Here is a 24,912-nt window from a genome sequence, read left to right as displayed (position 1 = left end):
ATACTCGCCCAACTTGCCCTTTAATTCCTGCTATAATATTCTAAGACTCTTTTTTTGCAGTTCGAGCGATAATGACAGGCAGGTTTCAACTCGCGATCTTTAAAATCACAGAGTGACACTTCCTTTTATGCGTGACAAACCCCAAAAATACAGTAAAGATAAATATTTTTAGGTCTAGGACTGGATAGACTGGAAAAGTGCTGACTGAGCTTGGGAATGTAAACAGACACTCGGGGAAAGCAAGCGGGTACTCTGGGTCGGATTTTCACAGCAGCTGTGCTCCTGCTTGGCAATGTGCACTTTCGCATAGAAAAAAGGCATTTTTTATTAAAATCTTTATATACAGTTCTGAGATCCTCCGCGAGATGTCAAACATGGAGGGCACCATTATAAAAAAATTAACATCACTGTCACCCACACCAATAGCGCGTGGAGGATCACAGCCATGAAGGTCTCCCTGGCTTGCGCCCTGGCTCTGCACCACGAGAACACGACCGCCCCGCCGACTCCACTGACGCCTCGCAACCAAAGCGCAGTGAGTATTCCCTGATCTTTGACTCCAGGGAAGAAAACTAAGTCGCACAAGGAGAGTCGAGTTCATCCTTCCATGACACACCCCCATTACCCCTCTCAGATATTGACTCGTGGCTGGCAACTTCAGTAAGTGGGTGGTGAGAAATCCGGCAACTCTTCCAAGCACTAACTAACGCTATAAATTTAAACAATTTTATTTATTTATTTATTTTATATTCTTCTATAGCGCAAGAATAGACCCCCGAAGGGGTATCTCCGCGCTTTGCCAGTAAGTGAATCCTCAGATGTTAAATGAAGAGGAGAATGGAGCATTTAGAGAGAGATTATTTCAGTTAATGGGAAATAGATGTGTTTTCAAGACCTTGCGAAAGGTCAGATGATTGGTCAGTGTCCTTATCTCAAAAGGCAGAGAGTTCCAGAGCTTTGGACCAAGGTGGGCTAGGGCTCGCCCCCCTTGTCTGGCCTTCTTAATTCTGGGCACCTGCAAAAGTTGTTGGTTCACAGAGCGCAGGATTCGCCCAGGGGCATAAGGCAGAAAGATGTTGGCCAGATATTTAGGGCCTTTACCTATCACACTTTTGTGAATTGTGCATAGGGTCTTAAATTGCACTCGTTTCCTCACTGGTAACCAATGAAGTTTGGTCAACAGGGGAAGGGAGGGAGTCCTAGGGGGGGCATTGAGGACTATCCTAGCTGCCGTATTTTGGATTACTTGCAGTTTTTTGATCTGCCCTTCATTTGCTCCCAAAAGAAGGCCGTTGCAGTAATCCACTCTGCTGATGATTAATGCCTGCACTAGTGTTTTTCTATGGCAGTCTGGCAGGTAGGGAAACACTCTCCTTAGCATACCGATGGCTCGGAAACAGGTGCTTGCCACCTGGTTTACGTGGTCCTTGTAGGTAAGTGTTTGATCTATTAACACTCCTAGATTTCTCACTGTGTTTTTAGGGCTAGGGACGGGGCCTAATTCCAGGGGCCACCAGTCCGGTGTCCAGTGTGTTGTTGCTTGCCCAAACAACATTACCTCCGTTTTTCCTATATTGCATTGGAGGCAGTTTGCTGACATCCAAGCAGATATTGCTCTCATTCCCTCTGCGAAAGATTTTTTTATCGCAGGTGTCAGATCTTTAAAGGGAAAGAGGAGTTGGGTGTCGTCAGCGTACGACACTGGTGTAAACCCAAATGATCTTGCTAGGTTGGCTAGGGGAGCCACATACACATTGAAAAGTGTAGGGCTTAAGCAGGAGCCCTGTGGCACTCCCTTATTGAGCTCCCTATGGATGGATTTGTGGGAGCCCAGCCTAACCTCTTGAGAGCGTCCTGACAGAAAGCTTTCCATCCATGCCAATGCCGTGCCCTCCAAACCTACGTCTTTTAGTCGCTCAAGAAGCACTTTGTGAGACACCGTATCGAAAGCGGCGGAGAGATCCAACAGCACCAGAATCATAGAATTGCCCCCATCCAGTGCCATTCTGATGTCATTGGTCACTGTTTGGAGGGCAGATTCGGTGCTGTGGTTTGGCCTGAACCCAGATTGGGAATAGTCCAGGCCCTCCGTCGCTTCAAGATGTTGTGACAGATAGGTGTTCACATGCTTCTCAGCTATCTTACTGATGTATGGTAAGAGTGAAATAGGACGCAGGTTGGAAAGGTCGGTCCATGGGGAAGCAGCTTTCTTGCGTATTGGGTTTACTACCGCCCTCTTCCAGTCTGCTGGGACTTGTCCTTTCGTAAGAGATGTATTGATGACATTCTGTATGAAGGGGCCCAGGAGAGGGAGCAGAGGAGGAACCATCTTAGCAGGAAGAAGGTCGTTTGGAGACCCTGATTTAATGTAGGTAATAAGGTGAGGGAGATCTGCACTTTCAATAAGGGGAAAGTGTGATATGGGACATCCACTGTCTTTGGGCAAGTTTGGGGGTATAATCCTGCTAGCACCCTTTGTACTGTTATTGGCAGCCACTATTTTCTCATATATAGTGTCAATTTTACTTTCAAAAAAGGACGATATCTCGTCACATAAAGTCTGTGAGAACTCCTCTGCGCTTTCACATGCGGCAGGATTAACAAAGTTTTGGAGGATTTTGAAAAGCTCCTTTGGGCAGTTAGTGGCTTCTTCTAGTTGTTGCAGGAGGCGATTTTTCCTAGCCTGTTTGATGTTTTTGTAGTACTGAGATTGAGCATGATGAAAAATCGCTCTAGTATCCTTGGTCTTATATTTCCTCCATTTTTTTTCGGCTTGCCTACATTTTTGTTTTTCCTCCCTTAACTCCTTGGTGTACCAGCTTTCTTGTTTGGAGGCAGGATGTTCTTTGTATAGCTTTAAAGGGGCTAAAGTGTCAATGGCTTGTTTGATTGAGGCTGTAAGTTTATCCAATGCTACATCCACTGTATCTTCTGCTGATATAGTGGGTTGTACCCACGTTTCCTGTAGATTGCTTAGAGAGATTTTGTGCCATTGACGGCGCCAAGAAGGGAGGGAGGGTCCTTTATTTATCGGTCTTTTGGGAGTAAGGAGTGTGAATTCTAGAAGAAAGTGGTCTGTCCATAAAATTTCTCTGGCTGGAAGACAGATGACCTTGGGACCATTGGAAGAAACAAGGTCTAGCGTGTGGCCACCATTATGCGTGGGTCCTGTATTTTTTATCTCTAGACCTACGTTTAGCAAGTCAGTGATTAGGGCACAAGAATCAGGTAAAATTGGTAAGTCTACATGAATGTTGAAGTCCCCTAGAAGAATGAAGTCTTCATTGGATTTCAGTTGGGGAGCTAGTAGTTCTTGGAGAAGGAGAGAAAAATCGGGGTTTGGTCCTGGTGGGCGGTAAACAAGGGCTCCTTTCCAGAAGGTGTGGCTAGTAAGGGCAATTTTAAAAAACATAATTTCTAATTGCAGACTTTGATATTGTGAAAATATGGTGACCTTTAGATCATCCTTATGTATGATTGCTAGTCCACCGCCTGTCTTCCCTTCTCTATCTAGATGTTTCAATTTGTATCCGATTGGGATCCCTAATGTTACGGCTGTGATGGTGTGGGGTTTCATCCAAGTTTCAGTGAGGAAACATATGTCTGGTTGGATAGAGTTTACCAGGTCCCATACCTCATGTTGGTGTTTAGGCAGGGATCGTACATTTAGGAGGAAAGCCTTCAGACCAGTAACAGGGGCTCCTGGGTTGGGCGGTGCGCTGTTACCACGTAGTCGGTGATAACATTGGAGACATGAAAATGATCCTTCTACGGTGTGCCATGGTATTTTAGAACCACATGCTGTCTGTGGTTTTAAGTCTAATAGAGCATGAGAGGTGTAGGTGATACGATGTGGACACATACCTAAATGTGGAAAAATAGAGGGAGCAATGTCCCTGGCCCCTGTGTCCCGTCCTGTCGCGGACGGGCGCAGACGGGCAGCTCTTAGGCGGGTCTTCGGCGGGGCTGCGCGCGATCGCTGCGCGCTCGGGAAGGCGCGAGGGCTATATAGCGCTGTGAGTAACCTACATGTCACTCTTGAGCAGTGCTTAATTTCTAAAATATTAAGTGCCAGGGTTCTGACCAGGAGGCCACTGCAGCTTGCACCGCCCATTGCCTGTGTCATTGCTGTCAAAAGAACTACTAACTATCTCTCTTGCATGTAAATGCGACTGTTCAGATTATTCCAGGTCACCAAAGCTAAAGGAATGGCTGGGGAGGCAGGTATTAGCAATTTGTAATGTATAGTGTATTCATAAGCAACCGTTGTTGTGTTCATCCCTAAATTAGATGAGCAGCACATCCATGTGGCATCCTGCTCTAAGTATGGTGTTGACAAAATAGGTGTCGGTGCTCTACACCGGAAACCAATTAAGTGTTGGTGCTGAGAAAAGCACCAGCTCAAATTAAGCACTGCTCTTGAGTGTACATTTTCAACAGAACTGAAACTAAATACCAGTGTGACAATGGCCAAGGCAACCATGTTGTGTCAACATTTCACAAATGATCTGCTTAGATGCGTCACTTAGTAAATAGTGCGCAACAGGAGGCATGTTTTACGCCACCAATGCGTCACAAAAAGTAACGCATCGAACGCGCAAAACTGACGCAAAAGGCCTCATAAATGAGGCCCAAAGTGTCCTGAACCATGATTAAGGCAAGTTGTAGAAAAAGGTGTTTGAAGGAGCTCACCCCAGTTCACAGCTATTAGAATCATTTGCCCAACTAATAAACAAACGTCCTATCAACAGAACATAAAACATACAAAATGTAGGTAGATGACATGGGGTGTAAGGTGTCAGACTCTGAAACAAGCGCAGTGTCCAAGCTGAAGCAGGACCTAATCTAGCTCCTCTCCGTTCAAGACGCTCCTGACAATCAAACTAGTTAGGCAATGCTTTGATGGTGGATAAGTTTAGATAATGCTTAATTTGAGCCTGCGGTTGTAGATGGGGCCACCAGCAATCATTTTTGGTGACCAACAATTAGTTTTCCTAGCAGACTTTGACCCAGAGCAAGCAAGAGAAAAACACACAAGATGGCAAGAAGGAGGACTAGAAAGATGGGAAAAACATGACAAAAAGAGAAAGCAGAGATGAAAACGAACCAGAAAGAGTGAGATCAATGGACAGGGAGTGTCTGGTGGTGTATTAAAATGTCATGAGAGGGAAGCAAGATTATAGGGTTGGCATTCGGCACGCTGACATTCAGTAGTACCTACCCATAATGCGTCCAGTCCTTAACCAGTCTGGAATCAAACTCTGTTTGATTCACGGCATGTAAAGCGTATCCTAACTCCTCCCCCACAATGGCTGATTACCTTCTCCTCACCCATCACTAATCACTTCCCGACCCAGTGAACTAGCTGCCCTCCATTTTGGAAATGAAGCGAACCTTCTAAATCACAATCTTAGCTTTATTACACCCACTCAAAGATGCACTTCAACTATTCGGACCAACAAACAAAGCTACTTGAGTGAAACAACAAGACACTCTGAGGTACAACAAGGCAACAGGTGTCACAATCTTATAAACACATGAAATACATTGAAATTTATAAGATGAAATATCCCTGCCATAAGTAGTTATTTATATTAACAATTGAAATTCAAATATGCAGTTTCCCAATATATGCTCCTCTGCAGACTTTATGAAGGTTTCGTGAAGACTTTCATGTGTTTATGCATCGTGAGTGTTTCTCCATAATAATGACGTAGTTTTACTCCGGATACTGGGCACCATGGTGCTCACCACCACAAGGTAACTTTTATCGACTTTGTGATGGCGATAGGGGCTTAGCCTTATTTACAAGGTAGTGTTAAGCCACTTAACGTGGCTCAACACTGCCTTGTGAATAAGGCACCCTTTCACACTATGGTTAGTTTGAAAGAGGTGGGCAGTGGCTGTTGAGGTGGGCATTCCACCGCAACACCCATTGATTTTGACGCTGCCCCCTATGTACAAGGGCAGCAGCGTACATAGGAGGCAGCGCCAAAATTAAAACCAGGAAAAACTTGGTCTTAAGTTGGAGAAACAAGGAGAAATGCATTACTTCTCCTTGTTTTTGCTTTTTCCATGTGTGCTGCCTTGTGCAGCACACATGGAAAAAGCAAAATGTAATGGATTGTTGATGTACAGGAAGGCCCCCCTTCCTGTACATAAACAATCTAAAAACAAAAATTTAATTTTGTGGCTTTCATGTGTGCTGCATTAAGCAACACCCATGACAGTGACAGAATGGCATTTCAGGATTGTTTATGTGCAGGAAGGGACACCTTCTTACACATAAACAATCCTCCCCTGCACACAGACACCCTTGCACTATGGTGCAAAGGTGCCTGCATCTACACTGCTAAGTGTAGAGCCATCAAAGGGGGAAACGCAGGGCTGCACCATGTCGTTGTAAATATGGTGCAGCCTTGGGTTTCTGAAGAGCCGGAGTGAAACGTTAAACCATGATGGCCAAACCCTCACTCCGCCACTTCATTGTACATATCCCCCATGTGGCAATAATCACGACCAATTATTGCAATGGTGTTAAAGCCAATAGTCTTTCTGGCGGGCAATGTTATTAGTGGCTTGTTGCTATGTTAAGGTCTCTTTGTTGAACTTAACACAAAACGAAGTTGACCTTGAATGTCAGAAAGAACGTGGGTGGCGCTTGGTTAGAGAAGGTTGTGAGGTAAGAAGCTGTGAGTGAAATCATGTACATTCCACCCATATGCGGTTTGCTAATACGTGCCAAAGTATCGATCGGGTAGTGATAGTTAATACAAAGAATAAATTGCCTAGACATACTTCATACATTTTTATACATATACACGCGTGGCTGTCTATTCATCTGTTTTGTATATCTCTCCTGTTGTACGGAGAGTATGTATGTGCTTTACACAGACTCACAACAAGCACCGTAAATAACATAATTTAATTGTGTTATCGTTGTTATTGCCAAATAATTCTTGGTTAGATCAGAATAACTGAGTATCACTAATTATTCTGTCATATTGTTCCATGCGCCTCTGCACAAAGGTGCTGTACACACTAGGTGGCAGCATTGCCTTATTTTGCGATTTGCCGTTGTTAATCAGTTCTTGGGCTCAACTGATGCGACGAATAAGCGACAGATACTTACTCAAGTGAGAATGCGGCATATTCTTAAAAGTAGAGAGCTTGCAGTGATGCAGGTGAAGGACATACCTTATTTGTACATGAGACGCGTGTTAATGACAATGAATGATTCAGTGCCTGCTCGCCCTAGTGTTTGAAGGTTACATTTTAGAAATAACTATACAGAAGCTGGGTCTGCCAACAGTAACGTGATGTTTCATTTATAGTATTATTACTACGGACGTGCTATTTATTATTATTATTCATACCAATAAAGACAACAATAACACATTTATCGTGTGAGTACCCGTGATTTACTCCCAGCTTAAATGTGACTTATTCCTGGTTTCCAGGCCTTTGACAGCTAAGGCATTGTTGGAAACAACACTACTGTAAAATAGAAAAATGCACAACATGTCTTTACACATTGCAGCCAGACAAAATTAGGACTTACTTAGAGCTTGTTCCAGGAAAGGATGGTTAAAGTTTACTTGTGGACTTGAGCACCTTTTGTGCCATCACCTAAGCTTACATTGAAAACATGGTTTCAGGCCTACATATATAGCCCAATGGTTGCAGCTTTTAATCCTGCAAGCGAGCCTATCAAAATACCCCTTTTCGTCAGGAAGAGACCCTACTTTTAATATCATGTAAGTCATCTCTAAGTAGGCCTTGTAGTCCACCAGGTATGGTGCCTGGTATTTAAAGTGGAAGACTTTAAGGATGACATGTTGCTACATTGACAAGCCCCGCAAACTATTTTTACTGTATAGGGCTGTAGGTGTTTTCGAGAAGAAAAACTAAAGTATGATTAAAATGTTATTTTGGTAATTTTGGTTTGGAATGAAAAAATAGGATTTTTAGTAAATATACAGGAAAGGAAAGTTGTAGGAAGTTAGACTGTGTCTTCCTGATGCTCCAGCAGGCTAATTAGCATTAGTCTGTCTGCAGCCGCCAGCCACCCTGTCAGTGCTTTCACCTTGATGAGGTATGAAAACTGCTCCAAGGCCACACACATTGGGGCAGATTTATGTTAACTGGCGCATCCCCAGGGATGCGCCAGTTAACATGCGCCACAGTGCGCCACAGCTCCGCCAGCCATGGTGCGCCGCATTTATAAAGCGGCGCACCATGGTGCAAAAACGGCACAGATGCGTGACGCATCTGTGCCGGAAATGTGGCGCATTGCTGGAGTTGTGTTGCAAGCGCGACGCAGCTCCAGCAAGGCTCGGGGGTGCCCCATTTTAACAATGCTGCGTCAAGACCTACGCCTGCTTCAAGCAGGCGCAGGCTTTTGACGCAGCATTGGCTTAAAAGTGACTGAGTGAAATCTCATAGATTTCACTCAGCCACTTTTGCGAGGCGCACCTGCCCCGGAACGCCCACCCTGCGCCGGAACGCCCACAAGCGGCGCAGGGCTTTACAACATGACGCATCTGCCTAGATGCGTCACGTTGTAAATCGTTCGTAGGGATGCGCCACGTTTACGCCGCCTTGCGTGACGCAACAGCGGCGTAAACGTGGCGCAAGGGCCTCATAAATCTGCCCCATTGTCTTTGGGAAAAAGACCTGAGAGTGAGGTATATGACTCATCCTCTCTCAGGAAAGGAAGTTGAGAAGGAGTCAGCAAGTTCATTAAATTGAAAGGGACCACGGTGGAGCCTGTTGTGCGAGTAAGTAATTGGTTACGACTTGCAAAATAGGGTTTCTACCACCACACTTTTTAGCAGTCGCAAATGGGCCGATTGCCCATGTGTGAGTGCTAAAAAGGGTTGTGCATCTGGCCACAGATCTCTTACTATTTTTTTTGTGAATGCAGAGCAGCAGTATATCTCGCAGAGGGAGATGAGGCTGGTGTTTATTGTTACTATTGGTGATTTGTTTGGTACTCTGGATACGTTTAATAAAACTGGTAAATATATCCAGTATCTTACTTACTGCATTCCAAACTAGAGATGTGGCATCAATGTATACTAGCCTCACCAAGGACTTTAGGCTAGAAGTGGCAAGAGAAATGCACCCTTTTTATGAAAAGAGAACGTTCTGTCTGTAGAATTAGCAAGCTGATTTCATTAAGGTGCATCTAACAATACGTCCCAATTAAAATGATAATGTTCCCATTTTATTTACATTTAAGTAATAGATTGTTGATTGAACAATGGACAATGACAAACGTGTGCAGAGTGGTTTAGGATATTTAAGGATGATGAAACTGTTATTTCATGCGGTATTACAAATATTTTCCATATTCAACAAGACCCCATCAAATATGTTGCCTATTATAAGGGTTCCTAGCAAATATTGGGTTATCTACTATGCATTATCTCCTATAAAATCATTTAAACAGGAAATAGGCCTAGTATGTCGAGAAACTGATAGAAAGAAGAATACATTAGTTATTATGCTTCTAGCACATTCTGTCTGAACTTAATAAGACTAAATATTAATGTTTTCTATCTTTTGCAGGGATATTGTTCACCATGTTGGTATTTGGACCTGCCTGTGGATTCATTCTGGGTTCCTTCTGCGCCAAAATCTATGTGGATGCTGTCTTCATTGACACTAGTAAGGAGATACATTACACAATATAATCATCACACAAAAATGTTTCCTTTTGTCAGCGTAACAAGTGATGGTATGATCTCCTTAAAATGCATAGTTATGGCTTAAATACATATTTGAAAGTGAAATGTTAAATAATTCAGTTCATTTTGAATTGATTTTCAAAAAATGTGTTTTTCTTTGTAAAGTCATTAAAATAGCCCTATTCAAATGCAGAGGGAACTTTAGGACTATTTATCAAGAGAATGCAATTGTTCTTTTCTTTTTAATTAATTTTTTATTTGAAAAGGATAAGTAACAGATCATTCGTTACAGAAAATATGATTGGTAATGCAATTTTCACCTACTGCCAAATATCCAAATTCAGAATGTTTTTGCAGTTTTCTTTTTTCTTTTTCAGTGTGTCTCAATCAAGTTACAGATTTTAACAGTTTCAATATGCCTAGAACATGATCTGAAATTCTCTAATCTGCGTCATTCACGCACCTTCAATAGACGCCATTGTAGCGTGCCCCAAAGCAGATTCTCATTCTTTCTTTTGTGTCCCTAAGGCACTGAAAAGTAGGCCAGCCACAGGACTCTTGGAGAGCATTTCCAGTCCGTGGGTGCATGTAAAGAGCAGTAGTTCTTCAGGCTTTCTTGCTCAGCAGGGCAGGTAGAATTCAACCATGTGCAGATGTTTTTCTAGGCCCAGGATGTTTTGAGGCGGCGACAATGAGGTTTCATGTTTATCTTTTGTACTAGCTAGTGATTGGAGAATACCTTTGGCACAATACTGACAGAATCACCACCAAAAATGTCCTATTCCAACTGTGGCTTGATCTGTGGCCACTGCAGTTAATCTGTGTCAAAATTCCTGGATGCAATTCACAAGCCCTTTGGTGGATTTTGGGTCAAACCTAATTCTCTTGCCTTCTGATGCGAAAGTGAGCGTCTGTTTTAAGAGAAGACGGACTCCTCCCTGGACCCCTTTAACACCATCAGTGCTGCAGCAATTCCCCGTCTCTGCTACTTCTGATTTATTCCCATGAGCACACGACCAGTGTACTGCATGACGAGCTGAGCTCGTCATGAGCATCGAAGGGGTTAAAACCCTGGCACAGGAGTGCACTTGCTTGGACTCCCCCTATTGGCAAAGAAGTCAGCAGAATTACCATTTCTCAGGCTGTTCTTCCACCAATGGCATCTTTCTCGCCCACAATGGACTCCACAGGAGCTATAGCACTAGTTTCGGAGAAGAGATGTGGACCTAAGGACGTCACTAGAAGCAACATCTCATGTCCCAACCATCAAACAAAGGATTTGCCATCTCTAAATCGCTCTGAGTCCTCCACATTCCACCACCAGCTTCTGCTAGGTGAAAGGACCTCCTACTTTGTCACCATTTGGGTGATGGTGTGTATGGTTTAATTGCTGCTCCGGCCTCCCTTGATGGACACCATTAGTGACTGCCCAAAAACAGATTCAAATATTCATGCCATACCACCCACAACGATGGGAGCCTCTGTGGAATGGGAGTTATATTTTAACATAGGAATCATCCAAATAACCCTTTGTTAAGCGTAAGTAGGGGCCAAAGCCTAACGTTCTAGTTCTACGTAAGTTTTAACATCAAATGAATCTGTTTAGGGACTAGTAAAGCAGTTCTCATGTACTGTTTTTTTTTCGAGCAGAGGTATTAGAGGGGCCATAAATCAATAATTTGATGAGGTAACAAACTGGAAAGCAATTTAATACCACTAACTAGTGTAACATTGATGCCCTCAAAAACAGCATCTTGCACCCCTCTTTGAAAGATAATAAGAATGAACCAAGTGTAGCTGGAGTCAAATTAATTCTGCTAGACTAGATTACTTTCTCTGGGTCTGTCGTCTATCTCCGCACTCAGCAGCATCTAGGCACAGAATGCCTGAACCTACCACCACAAACCATTGTGTCCGCCCCTTTTAATTAAAAGACATAGGTATGGGAGTGGGAACAAATCCAGTAAATCTGATATTAAGTGTAAATCGTCGATCCCTGGTACAGATGCTGTAAGAGTCCTCAGTATGACCAAATGTTTCCATTTCGATCTTGACCATAAATGCCAAAAGCTGTACTATTAAACTATTCTATATATATATATATATATATATATATATATATATATATATATATATATATATATATATATATATATATATATATATATATATATATCATTCTGACGGTATTCAAAAACAAATACCAAAGAGATGCAACAATTGTTGATACGAAATATTTTTCCTTCATAAAAATCGAAAGTCATTGATAAAACTACAAAACATGGGAGCCCTAGGTGGCATTCCTTTATGTTCAGAAACATCACATGCAGTGAATCCTACTGTTTACACCCAGGTATTTAGATTATGTTATTCGCGCGGGAGGGATGTTGATCCATTAAAGCAGTACTGCTAGTAAATGGTAATGTAACCTGGTCTACACAGAGGCTGACATTTGGCAATTTTTCACGGTGGGGACATACTTTCCTTTAATATTTAGGGGCCAATTACGATGTCGGTCAGAGTTACCACTGACTGACACTGTCGCAGATTCGGTACCGACCGAACTTCGGTGCGGTTGCATAGTCCTATTTATTTATGGGAGCTTGTGCTGTGGTTGTATTCTGGCCGTAGCACAAGCTCCTATAGAGAAATGGGAGTTTGCTTAAATCCCTGCACCCAGTGGCAGGCACCTCAAAGTGCCAGCCACACGGTGCAGGGATTTACCATAGGTGCCCACCTGGCCCACAACCGTAGGCCGTGGAGGCAAGTCACTTTGCGACAGCCTTTCCGTGTCGGAAAGGCTGGCACGGAAAGGCTGTCAGAAACCGACATCGCAATCCCGATGGCAGAAACGCCATTCTATTTGAATAAGGGGCAAGTCTCTGACTGGCTGACGGGATCCTTGAGCCCGTCAGAGGCCAGCGAGAATCGCCAGCCATTTTCAAATCCAACCAACTACATTGTTATTAGGCGGTCGGAATTGAAACCGACGATGTCGGTCGGAAAGCCTCTGACCTGGGGTCAGATGCTCTCCGACTGACATTGTAATCGCCCTAAAGTCTTCATCACTTTTATACATTAAGCAGCCAGCTCTGTGGGCTAAATTGGTACCCTAAGAGGTGATTTATCAAAGGTATAAACATCGTTTTTATTAAAAGATGGATACATTTTAAACTGCAGCTTAGCCTGGACACAGCAGTGTTTTCTGGAGTCATATACTCTAGTCACATATGTTGGTGATGTAAATAAACACTGCAGTCAACATAGTATATTTACTTTACACACAACCTTTACATTTCAGGTTTCAATTTAACATGTACCTGAAAGCAAAATATGCCAATTAATTACTATCAATTTTACGTTATACTTTAATGGGTAAACTCAACACACACGCTGTGACATTGAATCACAGTGCCATAGTTCACATAGTCCTGATACCAGCAAAGCCAACAGGAAAAAGTGTGGGACTTATATAAAATGATGTCATAAATTACAGTCATAGAAAAGCAAATAGCAAGTGCACAAGCCACAGTTCCATATAGTTGTGTTAACATTCTTCATTACAGATATAACTTCAAACAACCGAAAAGCCACAGCAAGGATCAACGTTTAAGCTGAAAAATAAGCAGGGCAATAGATACGTATTAATTCATAACTATTGTACTAGTACGTCACCGGCTGTGAATGTGAACGAATGATACAAATAACGAGCAGCCGGATCATGGGAGTGGTCGAGGAGAATCCAATTGAGCAATTTATTTCCAATCTCTTTTTTACAGTTCAAGTTTGATGCCTTAAGGTAACACGAAGTCTAATCAAGACCTTTGAAACATATATGGCACTATTTACATTCGACAGGGGCACAATGTGCAGCTCAATGAAGCCTCCCCATTGACACACTGTAAGGACCTTCTAAGAGCTAACTTTGAAAACCCACCTTCTTTAACATGAATATAAACGGTGAAATCGGTTATCTGGAGAATAAGGGGATAGAAGCTAAAAGTTAATGCTCATGAAGCTTTCTCAAACCAACAAGCGCAATTTATGTCTCAGTAACAGATGCACTGCAGGTCCATAGTGTATGTACTATTGTCTCTGTATGACCTTGAATCACATAGATCAAGCAAATGATTTTTTATGTGCAATAAGCGAACGAATATTATGTCCCGTTTACATTCAAACCTCCACAAAGTCTATGTTGCTTGCAGTGTCCGAAGGTTAAAGTGGAGCATGAGACTAGGGGCCCGATGTAGGTAGCCCTTTACCGATCCGAATCGGCCGAAAATACCGATTTTCGACCGTTTTCGATCGGTAAAGGGCTACCGAGATGTAGGGGCACATTTTCGGTAATTTTACCGAATCGGTATCATTACCGAATCGGTAAATTTACCGAATCGGTAATATGTACCGAATCGGTAAAATAATTACCGATTCGGTAACATTTACCGATTCGGTAAAATTACCGAAAATGCAATGTAGGTAGGCAATGTACCTTCTGCACATGGCTTACAGAATCGGTATTTTACCATGGAATACAAATCCATGGTAAAATACCGATTCCGGTGTGCATGCACATGTGTGCATGCACACCTATGTCATGTGACAGGCAGACCTGCCCTTAGGGCAGGTATGCCTGCCACATGGCACCTGTGTCTGTTTTGGGGGTGCCAGAGGGTGTCAAAGTGACACCCCCTGCACCCTTGTGAATTCTTTAATTACCGATTCGGTAAATACCGAATCGGTAATGCCTAATCATTCCTATGGGCTTCAAAGCCCATAGGAATGAATGGGCATTACCGATTCGGTATTTACCGAATCGGTAATTAAAGAATTGCTAAGGATTCGGTATCGAATCCAGATGTTGGGACCTACATACCATTTACCGATTTTGAAATACCGATTCGGTAGGATTCGGTATTTCAAAATCGGTAAATGGGATTTACCTACATCGGGCCCTAGATCATGCAAATCATATTTTTGACCCATTGAATCGGCAGCAAAGCACAAACACCACTGTCTGAACATGTGACTCCTCTTTTAAGGAGGAGAAGTACTAATGCAACAGCACATTCGATGGAAGCCCGTATCCACCAATATACACGTTTTTTAGAAAAACCTCGGAGTCATGTGAATTCCACTGGGTAGTGTCAATAAAAGTGTAAGCACCGGCTACCAGTGTCTTGAAAGCGGCTGGGACTAACACAGTAACGAACAGCCTGTTTACAAGGAAAGTGTGGTAAATGCGTAGTCAAGTGTCTGTAACACACTCGCAGGCGCAGCTGAATATATTATGAAGTGGAATGTTGACACAAAACGATCGTGCTGCTATGTAAGCTAACTGGAGATGGTGGTGGTGGCAGAGGGGTGGGTGGTTTTCATTCTCTCGCCCATGTAGCATGTTCTTGAACAGATAACCAGGTCCTTAACTAAATATCAGGATTAGGTCTCAGCTGCAGAAAGGTACTTTTATCAGATTAACAAACAGCTTGCATTTCATGGCAGCTAAGCTAAGCATGGGGTGCAGAGGATACAATTAAAGTAATCGATCAATCCAATTTACATTTAGGTGTGCTTTAGATGCAGCTGGCCTAAAGGTGCTCCGAGTTCTCAAAACGACAATTCACGGGTAAGTAGGGTGTAGGGACACCATCAACACATTGTAGGTACAGTGTATCTGCAGCACTAGGACACTGGTTACTCCAACTATTACTCGTACGACAGTTAACAGTGTGTTTTTATATAGGGGTGGCGTTGATTCAGGCCAAGGGCAGAGTTTAGCGCTCATTAAAAGTAAAATGTGGTGCCAGAGGGACGCTGAGCACTGATCAACTCATATATGCAATGCACAGCTTGGTACAACGTAGGTGAAAGGGGAACCAAAGCCTCAAAATGAAGTTTAGTACAATGAAAGGACGTACTGATCACTCGTGGTTACTGCTAAGAGATTTAAAAAAGACACCTGTCACTCAAACATGACACATCACTGATAGGCACATCTCAGAAGTCACCCTCTTTTAGGTACCGATAGGGCACTGGACACACACAGCCGTCAAGGACCACATTATGTGGCACAGTTTACTAAATGTTATAGCGAGAAAAGGCAAATTATGCAGCATTATTTTTTTAACTTGTCTTTTTAAGACACACATACCAAAGGGTTACTAATACTCTGCAAATACAAAGGTTTCGTAAGAAAGAATAGATGTTCCCCAGATCCTACTGAAAATGCTATGTATCTACAATTAATGATTAAGCTCACTTCCAGCAAAGCGCTCTCTGGCCCCATGGACCATCTTGACTTCAGCGGACTCCTTCCTCCACTCGCACGTGCCAGGAGGCACACTTGCAGAGCCAGCACAGGAGGGGGTGGGCCAGCTGCTGACATTCTGATAAGTGCCTCTGCAAATCCACAGAGCGTGACAACTCACTTGCCAGTGGTAGAGCCCAGAAACTACATTTTTTTATAAACGATGACTCAATCCACTATCACCTTTACCAATCAATACCAGGCCCATAAACATAGTGAGTGAGGTGAATGGATACTATATGTTGAATAACTTTTAGCAATAAACTATCTACAAAAAAACAAGACCAGCTTGTCATTTGAAAAGTTTATTTTTTAAAATTCATAATTGAAAATCTTTAATTACTCACTTTATTAAAATCAAGCATTAAGTTTTATTAATTCAAATCACATAATCATTGGCACAAAGTAAGCTGTCAAGTTAGAAACAATCAAAATGATGAATTTAAGAAATCATAGCTTTTCCTCTAAGTTAATTTTCTAACCTGAAAGAGAAACAAATAATAAACAGTTGCATGCTTACTCTCCCAAGGCAATCCGACAGCGCTTCGCCCCTCTGGAAAAGACAGTCCCAAACCCCTCAAGAGAGCCAATTTTATATCATTTTTCGCTCTCAAAAGTATCTAAATGTTATTATTTAGGAAAGTTCAGCACTGTGATTGGTTAATGACTGTCAGACCACCACAGCTACCAGTCCAGAGAATATGCGCGTCACCATGCCATTGTCCTTTGGAGCGAAATCAGCTTCCGAGGCTTTGCAACAAAAAGTTGCCAATCTACTTCCACCTAAGCTCGGCAGATTCACGCTTGTCACTTCCTCGGCCTTGAATAAGAACATTCAGAGCAGTCCATGAAAATATTCTCCATTGAAAGAGTCTCTTTTTTATAAAAAGTCTGAGCCACGAGAAATAAGTTCAATAACCTCTTGCATGGAAAGTTTTTTTCTTTTCAACGTGCAGCTTGGCTCAGCTTCTGCTCAGTTCAGGCCAACCAACTTTTCTCCAAAGCAAAGACTAGGCCTCAGCTCACTCTTGAGCTATTATTTAAACAAACACAAAAAGAGTGAGTAATTCAAGTAAAGCAAACCCTTCTGTACCACCCAGTCCCTTATTAATTATTAATTAACCCACTAATAAAAACATTTAGCAAAAGCAAACATTTAAAGCAGCACATAAAATAACCACCATTCTTCATGTAGTCCAGCTTAATGTTTCTGAAAGAATAAAAAGATAATTAAATGATACACAGACAGACAAACACAACATAGGACATACATATAAGCACATATAAAAGCACATGCCATGAATGATCAGCTGCATATTAATAGTGACAAAGACAATAGGACAGACATAACAAACAGGACAATATTAATAATATGTTACAAAAACAGACTTGCAAATGCAACAGAAGCACATATAATTAGTTTCCCGCGTGTTCATGTGTGGTGCAAACTTAATCTAGGTTGGATTAATAAAATAAATCATGCAACAGTGCATTAATTAATCAGTTAATGTTATGGGGAATTGAATCCACAAGCCAGAATAAAATATTTTCTGCAGCCCGCTTTATCAACTCCCTCATCTGGTGATATTAAAATCACCAAACAACACACCAAAATTTTAGAAAAATTTTACCCATTTTAGAGACAACACACACTGAATTCTCTCGATATTAGTTTCCCTAAACCCCTGTTTCAGCTGTCTGATTATCTTTATCAAACTGAACTCTTCGCATTTCTTCTAATTCATATTCCTTTTCCTGTTCCTTTCTGAGTTTATAAATTCTTTTCTTTTCGTTCTGACGCTTCCTCCTCTTGTGAATCAAACAACTAATTTTTAGCAGCATTATCATTATAATAATGACAATTACTGGATAGAGCACTTTGCCAATGATGGAACTGCCAAGTTCTGAAAACCAATCTTTGATAGCCTCCATTCTTTTCCCAATTTTTTCAGTAACGGTTTCCTCCTCCATGGGTTCAATTTCCTCATGGAAGTGAGTGATATTTTTAACAAGTAACTCTATATCCCGACTTTTGTCAGGTATATAAGTACAGCAATGTTGGACATGCAAGACCCCACAGACTCCACCCTCTTTTGCAAGCAGAATGTCTAACGCAAGACGATTCTGCATAACCATACTTCTGGTTGCAATAAGTTCTGTGCTAACCAATTGGAAACCACTTGCAGTATCAGTTGACAACCTATCTACAATTGTAGAAACTTTTCTAATTTTCATTGAATTCATTGTAATCCCCACCATAGGAATAACAGCACCAAAAATGTCTCCCAGGATTTCAGTAAAGCTTTCTCTTTTGTATCTATTTTGATTCAAGTGTTCACCAAATTCAAAAGTACCTTTTTCATTTCTGTCAACATGAAATATTTTTGGAAAGACCAGGCCAAGATAACATGTCCTGTACCAGTGGTCCGGGAGGCTAAAATAAGCCTTATTGCCACAAATAAAATAAATTCCAGGGAAAATTGGATCCTTTCCACCTTTGAATACCCATCCCCCTTCAATACGATAAGTATCTTCACATTGACTAGCACCTACAAAAAGATTATCATATAATGTATTATCTCTTCTAATGCAAAATAGAGATCTTGCATTCTGTCCAAAGATCTGATGGAACAACAATGTCAAAGAATCCATCCAGATCAATCCACAGAACTTTTGACACCCTTATGAATCTGTCTACCTGACGGTACCACTCCACTGGTTTCTCCCTCAAACGTGGAAAATCATTGGTAAACAGAAGAATATCCTGTCTAGACCAAGGAACATGCACATACCCACCTCCAGCTATTTCTCTCATTGGAAATTCAGAAATTTAATCATTTCTTAGTCTTTTATCTTGTTCTTTCTTTGACCATTTTATTCTCCATTTACCTAATTCACCTAATTTTCTGAGAAAGCTTATTAATTCTCTTATGTGAGCTATTCTTCCAGCAGCATTTAAATTATCAATGTCCCTCTCAGAGAAATCCACCCTGTAATGTTTCTGTAAATGTTTTTGTTTGCTCAAATCAATTTCTAACTCAGCAGCCATTTCTTCCAGTTGTTCATACCTGTTTTTAGTTTTCCACTGAATGCTCTTACAAATGAATAACAATTCATCATCTTGATACAATTTCAAATTATCAGTACCAATTGTGCCAATGATCAATTCCTCCAGATCAGCTTTTAATTTAGCTACATCAAGCTTTTTATAATCAGGGGCTTCAGGGGACATTTCATTTTGAGATAATTCCGTTCTGTTTAAACTTTTTTCTGACAAACCTGAGTCTGAACCTGCCACTGTTGGTGTTTGCCAGCTTGATAAACTTCCATGTAGTGTTAAATTTGGCATCATAGATTTTTCTCTATGAATCTCAGAAAGTTCTGAATAAAATTTTTCAGCAACCTTTTGAATTTCAGCATTTAATGGAACTGTTAGGCTGTTTGTCTATTATCTCCTTGGTCAAAAACTGGTACCACAGGACCAATAGTTACTGGTACTGTAACTGCTTCCATGCCTTTTGTCAGCTGTTCAATTAAATCATGCTTTGCTTTATTATAACTAGAAATTTCTTGCTCAGCTGGTAGTCTTTCCTGATTCCTTACAGAATTATTTTCTTGATAAGCTACTCTGCCTCTGTTAGGTGTACTACAATTATTTACTGAGCCTACCCTTCCAGGTAATTTTAAAAATCTGGGAGAACCTTCCTCAACTTCTCTAGGTGGTGCGCTTGGAGAAGCTTCTGTAGAAACTCTCGGGGTAGATTGAGAACCTGCTTGATAAGGTGGCGGTTTAGATTTAGTGGCATAAATATCTTCTAAAACAGCATCATCTAATTCCTCATCAATTCCTCTTCCAGCTGTCTTTTGTTCTAAATCTTCATTAATCATTATTCTTATGGGATACAGACCATCATACATGTCTGCTTTTCTCCAGCGTCTCACTTTATCTTCATGTGTTTCTTTATTTACAACATATTTTGAATATTTAGGTGCTGTACACTTGCTTTCACGTTCAAGTTCCATCATCTCAACCTCCCACTCAACTAGGGCTTCAAATTGTGTAGGTCTTGGCTTTGGTACAAGATCCATAATCTTTCCTCTCAAGTGTGGCTCAAGTGTGGAGAAGTGTGGCTCACTGGTTAGAGCAGGCAGACCCTGAAGCAGAGGTCAGACCCGGGACCAGGGTTCAATTCCCGACGCAGCAAGGTCTTGAGCTCAAATGTCCATGGACTCGATAATTCTCGCTTCGGTGCCTGACCTAATCATGGGTTCACACTCTGCAACTCTGGGCATTAAGCTTGCTTAATCTCCACAACGGCCCCCCCGCGGCGGGATGCCTGGCTTTCACCTTGGGGATGCCCTGTAGGGGCTATCTCACAGGGAAAAACCAGGACGAGTTCCCAAGGCAAGCGCGGAGATACCCCTTCGGGGTCGATTCTGGTGCTATATAAGAAATATAATAATAATAATAAATTTTGTAAAACTTTCATATTAAATGACCCATCTTCTGGCCAGGCTAGTACACCATCCTTTTTGGTATACTGCATCCAGTTATCAAACCAAATTACTGTATGATAACCATATTCACCTTCCATATAGGCTGCAGGTGTTTTGTACTTATGAAGTAATTTACCACCACGTGTCTCAATTTTCTTGTCAGGTTTAAAATCATTTTTCACTTTTTGAAACCATGTAGGCTTTTTTTTATGATCATCCCAATAACTCATGTTTGTATTTTAATTCAAAAGCTATAAATTTATAATTTTATTTGTAACTTTAAACAACTGTTTTTATCTAATTTGTATTAATTAAATAATTAATATCTTTATTTTAATCACCTTTGCTACTATTATCCTAATCAGGGTCTTTATTGCTGTATTATTTACTAATTAACAGTGGTAAATATCAAAATAATTTTTAAATTTAAAAGAAATGAAGCTTTAGGCATAAATAGCGTGGGAAAATCAATTCTGGCAAATGTAAACAATGTGTTTGTGTATTTTAATCAATCACCGTGTGGCTACACAGCATTCAACCAATGAGAATGCCTACTGTCTCTCGACCAATCCGGTCGCGGCCTCTCTATGACACTGTAGTGTCAACAACCAATCAGAACAGAGCCAATTTTCAGCCTCCAATCAGGACATAACATGTGACTACACACGTCACAACCAACTCCTTCCTATCTCTCGTGATACACTTCGTATCACGGAGCTTCACAAAGCCCCCTCTCAGCTTCTGCTCCACAATAGAAATAAAATAAATGCTTATAAGCAAGAGCGTGTCACCACAGCGCTCGCTCACACAGCGCTCGCTCCTCAAAACCTGCGCGATGAGACTCTTTCTAGCACACGCGTTCCAAGAGCGTGTCACTTTTTATCACACGGGCTCATTTCTTTAAAATACACAGCGCGGTCACAGTTATAAACAGACCTCGCCGGAGCCTTGCCTAGAGCAGTCACCACGGAGCTTCGCCCAATAGGAGCGCGACTCACGAAGCCTTGATGACACGACGCACCAGCATCCAATGAGAGCGCGGCTTTCCAATGACGCGACGCACCAGCGTTCAATGGGAGCGCGACTTTGACTATGACGCGACGCGTTGGCGTCCAATAGGAGCGCAGCTTTGGCTATGACGCGACGCGTTGGCGTCCAATAGGAGCGCAGCTTTGGCTATGACTTTAATCAATGTCAGCGCAACAGCTGACGCGCTGCTAACTTTTTTCGAAAGGACAAGGACTAAACTAAATATTACTAAAGCCTCTCCTAATGAGAGCGCGGCTCACCCCCCCTGACCTCGCACAACATACGGAGCTTCGCCCAATCAGAGCGCGGCTCCGTGTGTGACGCGTCGGCCTTTGGACCAATGAGAGCGCGGCGGCTGACGTAAACAGCCGCTGCAGACAGCTCTCCTCTCCTTCCCACTCGCTCCTAGCGTCCCCCACTTCCTACACAATGCGCAAACGGCTAATCCTTCAACAAGCGAGCAATATATAAGTTAGGCTCGAAAAGCGCTTGTATTTAGGCGGGTTGCTAAAAGAAAGGACCGCAATGCAAATAGCAGAAAGCTCACAGGGATGAGGTCAAACCCACCCTAAAAATAGCGCAATGAATTTAATAGGATATTTACAAAATGAATACCATTTTAAACATTAGATCACGCTTCAACCAATGAGAGCGCTTACTCTGTCAGTGCAGAGACATTAAACCAATCAGAGCGCGGCAGGCTCTGACGTATGCAGCAGGCTGCAGCTGCAGGCTCTCTCCCACACTTTTACTCCTAAAACAGCCCCTCCCTTCAGAATTTTCGATCGGGGCACTTTTAAATGGATTTAAACAACGCACAATGTTTCTAAATGTATTTAAATGGCGCAAATCACTTTATAACACCTTAAAACAACATTTTCTTTACTCTAAGGCTCAAAAACGTTTCCAATCATTTTATAAAAACGCAATTAATAACAACATTGAAAACAAACCATTTGTCTGCTTCTCTAACAAAGAGATAGTTTTAAACATTCATTCAAGTATCCCTAGTGTGGAATAGACGACGCTATTCTCACAGAATATTTTCAATTACTAATAGAGTAATTCTTACCCTACCCTTCAGTTTTACAAACCATTCACACACTTTCAAACAAAGGAAACCCTGTTCATACACACACGAATTATTGGCAGGACTTGAACCAACCACAGAAAACGTCAGGCGTTGATAAGAATAGACGACGCTATTTTACGCTTCACTCAAGTTTGAAGAAATCCTACTACTCTTTTCACAGAAAGCTTTAAAACAGGCTCACCAGGTCCCTCTGCTTAATGCTACAATTTCATAGGCAATCCTCACTAAACATTTAACCATACAATCTAAGGTCCCTAAACTTGTGTTGTACGCCCAGAACACGTGATATATTCTTATACCACAATTTTGAAACAGACAAATGCACTGTGTAACTCTTCTAGTCACACTACCTTGCCGGCCGGCAATTAACCAAGAATCTTTCACACTGCTGGAAAAATTCCTTAAGACTACATATAACACTCTGACATAACCAAAACTTAACATATGTTAAACATCAATCCTATGTCTATACCAACATATATGTAACATGCATGTCAAAAACAACATATAAACCATCCTCTGCTACCAAATTGGTAGAGCCCAGAAACTAATTTTTTTTTATAAATGATGACTCAATCCACTATCACACTTACCAATCAATACCAGGCCCATAAACATAGTGAGTGAGGTGAATGGATACTATATGTTGAATAACTTTTAGCAATAAACTATCTACAAAAAAAACAAGACCAGCTTGTCATTTGAAAAGTTTATTTTTTTAAATTCATAATTGAAAATCTTTAATTACTCACTTTATTAAAATCAAGCATTAAGTTTTATTAATTCAAATCACATAATCATTGGCACAAAGTAAGCTGTCAAGTTAGAAACAATCAAAATGATGAATTTAAGAAATCATAGCTTTTCCTCTAAGTTAATTTTCTAACCTGAAATAGAAACAAATAATAAACAGTTGCATGCTTACTCTCCCAAGGCAATCCGACAGCGCTTGAAAAGACAGTCCCAAACCCCTCAAGAGAGCCAATTTTATATCATTTTTCGCTCTCAAAACTATCTAAATGTTATTATTTTGGAAAGTTCAGCACTGTGATTGGTTAATGACTGTCAGACCACCACAGCTACCAGTCCAGAGAATATGCGCGTCACCATGCCATTGTCCTTTGGAGCGACATCAGCTTCAGAGGCTTTGCAACAAAAAGTTGCCAATCTACTTCCACCTAAGCTCGGCAGATTCACGCTTGTCACTTCCTCGGCCTTGAATAAGAACATTCAGAGCAGTCCATGAAAATATTCTCCATTGAAAGAGTCTCTTTTTTATATTTATTTATTTATTTATTTATTTATTGACATTTGTAGAGCGCGGCGAATACCCGTGGGCGTCTCGGCGCTAGTTAAGGGATGGATCAGCAACTGGGGTAAAGAAGATATACAAGGCTATTGGTCAAATAACCACGTCTTTAGCTGTTTGCGGAATGGAATGTAAAAAGTCTGAGCCACGAGAAATAAGTTCAATAACCTCTTGCATGGAAAGTTTTTTTCTTTTCAACGTGCAGCTTGGCTCAGCTTCTGCTCAGTTCAGGCCAACCAACTTTTCTCCAAAGCAAAGACTAGGCCTCAGCTCACTCTTGAGCTATTATTTAAACAAACACAAAAAGAGTGATTAATTCAAGTAAAGCAAACCCTTCTGTACCACCCAGTCCCTTATTAATTATTAATTAACCCACTAATAAAAACATTTAGCAAAAGCAAACATTTAAAGCAGCACATAAAATAACCACCATTCTTCATGTAGTCCAGCTTAATGTTTCTGAAAGAATAAAAAGATAATTAAATGATACACAGACAGACAAACACAACATAGGACATACATATAAGCACATATAAAAGCACATGCCATGAATGATCAGCTGCATATTAATAGTGACAAAGACAATAGGACAGACATAACAAACAGGACAATATTAATAATATGTTACAAAAACAGACTTGCAAATGCAACAGAAGCACATATAATTAGTTTCCCGCGTGTTCATGTGTGGTGCAAACTTAATCTAGGTTGGATTAATAAAATAAATCATGCAACAGTGCATTAATTAATCAGTTAATGTTATGGGGAATTGAATCCACAAGCCAGAATAAAATATTTTCTGCAGCCCGCTTTATCACCAGCAAAAGGCTCTCCAACCTCCACAGACCATCTTGACTTCAGCGGACTCCTTCCTCCACTCCAGCACGTGCCAGGAGGCACACTTGCAGAGCCAGCACAGGAGGGGGTGGGCCAGCCGCTGACATTCTGATAAGCGCCTCTGCAAATCCACAGAGCGTGACAACTC

At 41.5% G+C, this 24,912-nt stretch overlaps 1 protein-coding gene across 2 annotated transcripts in view; it reads left to right on the top strand.

The window, feature by feature from the left end:
- Positions 1-24,912, top strand: part of SLCO3A1 (solute carrier organic anion transporter family member 3A1) — a 731,052-nt gene that overhangs the window by 532,359 nt on the left and 173,781 nt on the right. For both annotated transcript variants that reach the window (XM_086958095.1, XM_086958096.1), the window contains exon 3: positions 9,574-9,672. In XM_086958095.1, the coding sequence (XP_086814221.1) occupies positions 9,574-9,672 (99 nt within the window). The remainder of the gene's footprint in view (positions 1-9,573; positions 9,673-24,912) is intronic.

This window comes from Lissotriton vulgaris, chromosome 2_1 (genome assembly GCF_964263255.1).
Source record: "Lissotriton vulgaris chromosome 2_1, aLisVul1.2, whole genome shotgun sequence".
NCBI lineage: Eukaryota > Metazoa > Chordata > Amphibia > Caudata > Salamandridae > Lissotriton > Lissotriton vulgaris.
This window is presented reverse-complemented; position numbering and strand designations above follow the sequence as displayed.